The sequence below is a fragment of the Nothobranchius furzeri genome, chromosome 1 (genome assembly GCF_043380555.1).
Source record: "Nothobranchius furzeri strain GRZ-AD chromosome 1, NfurGRZ-RIMD1, whole genome shotgun sequence".
Lineage (NCBI taxonomy): Eukaryota > Metazoa > Chordata > Actinopteri > Cyprinodontiformes > Nothobranchiidae > Nothobranchius > Nothobranchius furzeri.
The window spans coordinates 43,809,914-43,816,365 of record NC_091741.1 but is presented as its reverse complement, the minus strand read 5'-3'; the positions used below and the strand labels follow the sequence as shown (position 1 = coordinate 43,816,365).

Genomic DNA, 6,452 nt, shown 5'->3' with positions numbered 1-6,452 from the left:
CTATAATCTGCTGGCATTTCCTCATGAGGACTACTTGATTAGAGAGAAAAAGGAGGGGTGGACCTCACAGAGGACAATGGCCCCTCTCAGGGGGAAAGGGGAGAGGACAGCATTGAGGGGAAACTGTGACCAAATGCTGATGCAAATTTATATTTCTGGAATTCAAAAAAACACAGGAAAAGATGATTACTCTAAAGATGAAACCACAATGAAAACACATTTTTAATATGCTGGCGAAGGTTCTCAGTCAACCAGGTCATGGTTATCCAAAAGGGTTCAAATGAAAGCAACTGAACTTCTTTGGTTTCTCGAAGACGTTTTGCTTCTCATCCGAGGAGCTTTGTCAATTCTGACTAGAGTATGGGAGAGGCAAGCGTATAAGCTGTAGCTGTCTGTTGTTGTTTAATGAGCAGAAACTACTCTGAACGCCCCTCCTCTATAGCCCTTGATGCCTGTTGGCCTCTATTATGAAGGAGTCATGTAGAATAGATGCAAGAAGGTGTGACCTAGACTGAAACTGCTTGAGAATGAGAATCAAAGCTGCATTAAAGGTACTGAAAAAGTTAAATCTAAGCCCCCTCCCCAATTTAAAGTGGGGTTTTCACGTTTGACATGGCTTCTTTTACTCTCAAACCATCTATCTTCTCTGTCCAGAGTGTGTTTTCTCATCTTCAAAAGTGTGTCCCTTGTCCGTCAGGTATGGGTGGACTGCAGAGTCTTGACTTGAAGAGGTGGCTCTCCTGTGTTGTGCCATGTGTTTGTGTAATTGTTGTTTAGTTTCCCCAGTGTAAAGCTCTGGACAGTCCTCACTACATTGGACTGTGTAAACAAACGCCGCTGGCTTCTGTTTGGGTGTTTTGTCTTTTGAATGGACCAATGAGGGTGTTGTTGGGTTTAAAGTTTACCGGGATGTTGTGTTTGGAGAAGATTCTTCTTTTTTAATGATTTTATCTGATTACGATCACGATTTTCTAATCCTAGAGTTTCATCGACTATTTTCTATCAGAAGCTAATGCAGGAGATCGGTGTAGGAGACTACGGTCATGGTCAGCCTGCATGGAAAACTCAGAGTGACTCATTATAATCAGAAATAGTAAAAAAAATGTTTTTTTCAGTCAACCACACCTTTAACTACAGGTGATTATTTCATCACTTAAAATTTTTGATTTGGGGCCTAAATTAGAAACGTTTTAAAAATCTGGAGAAAAAATGTCTGAATAATTATGAAAAAAAAAATTATTAAAAAGGTAAGAATACAAAATCCCAGAAGGGTAGAAAAAAGCAGTAAAAACATAAGAGTCCTTTAATTTCCCAGAATAAATTGTAAAAGTTGGAACTTTTACACATCGTTTTGTACAAATCCTCACAGCTGCCATTACGTTTTGTTTACCAGTGCTAAAACAAAGCAGCAGCAGCACACATGTGAAGCTGATTTTCTTTCCAAGCAGGACCCATCTCGGGTACGCCGACAGGAATTTTGCGATGAAACTTATGAAACAGATTTTGTAGGAGACATCCAGCAGGACATTTATACAGTGATCTAGTGGTTTGACTGTCTGCCCTGGGAGATCAGGGTTCGAATTCCGGTCAGGTCAAAACAAGCACCTTAAAAATGGGACCCAATGCCTCCCTGCTTGACGTTCAGCTTTAAAGGTGTTGGTGGGTTAAACCATCAAATAGTTCCCGAGCACAGCCATGTCTGCAGCTCACCGCTCCCCACGGGGATGGGTCAGCCACACACCAGTGTGTGTGTGACAACTGATGGGACGTTTAATTTAATTCTCAGTTACTTATTAGAAAGGTCAAGCTTTTTATCAGACAAACCCACCCGACAATCAGCTGATTAAAGAAAATAAAAACCAATAAAAATGGTCCACCATTAGTCGCTAAACTATCGATCACAAGTTCTTTCACTAACAAACATCCACTGAGCACTGCTGAGTTGTTACACAACAGTAAACATCAGTTAAACTAAACTGAATAAGCCCCAAAAATCCCCTTCCAGACATGAAGTCAGTCTTATGGCATTCCATTTTCTCAAAAAAATAAGTTATTTCTTTTAAATGAATATTTCTTGACACAAAGACAAGACAAATCTATTTTTTCAATATCTTTTTAAAATTTAAATTTGATTTGAATATCGTGCAAAACTTCAAACCGGGATTGTTTGTTATTTTTGTGTGTGTGTGTGTGAGAGAGAGAGAGAGAGAGAGCGAGCGAGAGCGAGAGCGAGAGCGAGAGCGAGAGCGAGAGCGAGAGAGAAATTGAAGCTTTTTATTGTTTTTGCTGTTAAATTCGCCAGAATCTAAATACTGTAAGACTGGAGGTGAGCTCAGCTGAGACCCAAGCAGCGCCCGGGAGCACCAACTTTCTTGTAAAAAGAAAAGATTATCTCAGGAAATATATTTCTTAGTTTTTTAGCCAGGAGATAAACGTCCACAAGCATGTGTCACATTTAAAAATAAATAAAGCACTTTTTAGTCTTTTTACAGCCTGGAAGATATTTTAATAAACATCATGATATCCTGTGGGCTGTTACAATAATCCATCAGTATTTAGTTGTTTTATCCAACTGACTGATTTAATGAAGTCTATTAAATACATAAAATCAGAAACATCACGTTGTTTATTTATCAGCTTCTAACAACCTTCCCATAATTCCTGCCCCTCTTTGCTCATCCATCACTTATTTTGTGTGATTTTACTTTCCTGATCTGCCCTCGAGTTTCTCAAAACAGCAAAAACAAGGGAAGATAAAGCTGTGAAAACTAAAATGTGAGTAGAAAGTTTTTGTACGTGAAGAGAGAGGAAGAGAACAGGAAGCAGCAAAGCTGTCATAAAAAGCTGACGTCTGCGGCTCTGACGCACCTGAGACGATGGTGGGGTTCCACACAGGTGGACATCCCACACATTACATGCTTTTCTGTGTTGCCTAGCAATCCAAACTCTTTCTACCTTAATATTTATTCCATTTCATTGGTGAAATAGCCTTCTACTTGTTCTAAAATTTTCATTTTTGCTTTCAAGGTTGCTTCAGTTGTGAAGTTTGTAAAGCCAATGTCAGAAAGAAATCCAGACATCAATCAGCCTTCACTGGATGATGGACACCTGCAGCTGGCGATGAAAATTCTCCACAGGTAAAGCTGGTATGGTGCAGACACGCCTGCGTTCATGCATCACACCCATACCCACTCAAACACTCCTTTAAACAGGTAACAAGCAGGGATAGCAACTCTTCATAAAACATTGTACAGATACTGTTACAACAACAAAGAAAACCGCACACTCCCCAACACCAAGCCAAGGAAAGACCAGACGTCAGGTTCCTGCTGAAGGCCCAAAGCTTTCAGGTCTGGCTATGCTCAACAATACAGCGCTGCCAGGTCAGAGGTGATGAGGGGCATCAGAGAGGCCAAGGTGGCTTACAGGAGATGGATTGAGAGCCACTTTGACAACTCAGACCCACGACGTGCATAGCAAGGGATACGGCACATCACAAATCAGACCAGCACCAACTCACCATCCAACAACAACGCCAGACTGGCTGAAGAGCTCAACAGCTTCTTTGGCCGGCATGAGGCGACGACTGCTGGAACCATGACCCCAGCTCCAGCACCAATGAGCAACACCCAAGTGATCATCCTGCAGACCGCTGAGGTACTGCGTACACTCAGAGGTGTTACCACGAGGAAAGCAGCTGTTCAAGACGCCATTCTGGGAAGGGTGCAACGTGACTGTTCAGCGGAGCTGGCTGAGGTCTTCACAGACATCTTCAACATGTCGCTGTCCCAGTGGTCTGTCTCTACCTGTCTACAAACCTCCACAATAGTACCGATACCCAAAAAGTCTGCAGAACCCCCCCCCCCCCCACACACACACACACACACATACACACACACACACACATGCACACACACATGTGCACACACTCACACAGGCGTGCGCGCACACACTCACACAGGCGTGCGCGCACACACACAGCCTGAAGCGCAGAATACGGAATGCAGAATATCAGCAGGGGGTCAGATTGAGACAGAATGTCATGCGTCTGTGACAGTGTGTGTGTCCTGTCACTGTCACCCTATTGATCATGCGCCTTGGCTACTTGGACAAGGGAGATCTCCGTTTGGCTGACTGGTTAGCGCGCGACTTTCACCCGGGAGTCTGGGGATTGAATCCCAATTGGACCATTTTTTTTATATCCGCCACAGATCTCTCTGAAGAATTCACAACATTGACGGCTTCAGCAACGCTGTGCCACTCCGTGGATTTTCTCTTATTTGTTTTGCAAAAGCACTTCCTTTCATTTCTCCACCTCACCCACAAGTACCTCAATTTATGCTTCTGTGAAATGGCGTTTCTTGAACTGCCTTGATCTACGGTCGCCATCGTCATTGGCGGAGAGCTGCAACAGCCGGCTTATGTATATGCATGAGATCCACAAGGCACTTTGCATTCACTATTTATGGTAGTAAGTGGGCGTGGAGAGGGCGGGATGTGACTAAAATGCTGCTGAGAAACATTCTCGTTAGTCTCCGATTTATGAAGTGGAGATTGCGTGCAGCTGTGCGTACTCCATGTTTGATAGATCACAAACCTACTTGGCGTAAGTACATTTTTTTTGCTGAGCTTAAGTACGGTTTTAGTAAGGATTCTACGCAATGTTTGATAAATGAGACCCCAGGAATTCCCCAAGGTGCTTTACGACACAATCAGTCATCCAGCCATTCACACACACATTCACACACTGGTGGGGATGAGCTACAATGTAGCCACAGCTGCCCTGTGGTGCACTGACAGAGGCGAGGCTGCCGAGCACAGGCGTCACCGGTCCCTCCGACCACCACCAGCAGGCAAGGGGGGTTAAGTGTCTTGCCCAAGGACACAATGACAGCGACAAACTGAGTGGGGCTTGAACCTGCAACCGTCTGATTATGGGGCAAGCACCTAACTCCTGTGCCACCGTCGCCCCATTATAAAGTGCATGGAGAGACTAGTGCTGCAACACATCAAGGTTGATATCACGACATGCCCTATAGGTTTTAAATTGTAAGTCACTTCGGATAAAAGCATCTCCTAAATGAATAAACATAAACAAAGGTTTTCAACTTGTTTTTTTCCATTAAACTTTATCAACATTTTGATCAGAGCTCTGGAATTAGACAGCATGTTTATCTGGTAACATAAAACTAATCAGGAGGGAAATGAGTGCAGCTCAGAATTCTGGTCTATTAAGCCACAGTGAGAACGCAGAAGCATTCTTTGTTAACGGAGCTAATTAGGCAACGACTAAATGTCTCCTCTTTCCTCTCATAAAATTAGCATGCACAAAAACAAATCTGCCCACATCAACCCATCGTGAGAACCCAAATATGCACAGAAGGGGCTTTTTTTTTAACACTTGACTACAAACATCCATCCAGGTGCGAACCTCCACAGGCACTGTGCCAGTCACTCAGGCAGGCTGCCAGAGTACAAGACAGAAGGGTCGCTGTGTTGCAAATGCCAGGTGTCCTGCTGTTCCAGCCAGCATGTATTTTACCACTAAGCACTCATCTGCAGACATTTAACCTCACTTAGATCCACAGCATGCAGAAGTCAATCAGCAGGAAGGAAAGCCGGATAAGTCAGAATAAAAACTCTTCACTGATGCAATATTCACATTTCCTCCCTCCAGAGGGATGATTAATGTCGTTATTTCACATTCTTGAATAGGATTCATTCAAATGTATAAACTTAGTCCCACCCATAAGGGTAATGTCTTCAAATGTTGTTTTAAGAAACAACACGTCAAAAAATGCAGAAACTGTCAGGACAGAAAATCTTGAGACGGCTTATTCTGTGTTCCCATGGTAACCAGTGAAAATATTCACTCAAAACAATGGAGACATCACCAGCCTGCAATTTAACTGGAGTTGTGTGTGTGTGTGTGTGTGTGTGTGTGTGCGCGCGCGTGCGTGCGTGCGTGCGTGCGTGCGTGCGTGTGTGTGTTTCTGAAAGCTGCAACAAACTATGTTGCCTAAAACTGACCTGAACGAGTCCACCTAATTATAGGAGTCTACATGTGGAGTCCATTACATTAAATACTAACAGAAAATGTTTATTCCTGCAGAACACAAGTGAGAAATGGTGCGATAATCTGCAGGTACCTGAGAAAGGCTGGAAAAGCCAAGGTTGCGGCAGCCATTGCAGGGAGTGAAGGCTTCCCAGAATCCAGTGGGACCACATGTCTTGTCTGCCTCGTCTTCCTCCAGGGCCGAAGCGAGAGGTGGAGTCGGTCGCTGTCAGAACAAACATCACAACACTGTTAATACAGGCCTGAAAAAGACAACTGACCAAACTGACCATCATTTAGAGGATGACGAGGATTTATTTAGTTTAAAACTTGTAACAACAACAATTCTAGCAACAAAAAAGGCCAGAGCATCATCATGTGAGCAAGACCCGTGTCC

General features: G+C 43.6%; 1 protein-coding gene across 3 annotated transcripts in view; it reads right to left on the bottom strand.

Moving 5' to 3' along the window:
* The window catches only part of anks1b (ankyrin repeat and sterile alpha motif domain containing 1B), a 305,040-nt gene that overhangs the window by 149,891 nt on the left and 148,697 nt on the right, over window positions 1-6,452 (bottom strand). For 2 of the 3 annotated variants that reach the window (XM_070548583.1, XM_070548587.1), the window contains exon 10: window positions 6,155-6,281. In XM_070548583.1, the coding sequence (XP_070404684.1) occupies window positions 6,155-6,281 (127 nt within the window). Of the gene's footprint in view, window positions 1-6,149; window positions 6,282-6,452 lie in introns of all 3 variants that reach the window. The other variant, XM_054739750.2, reaches the window with a different exon arrangement.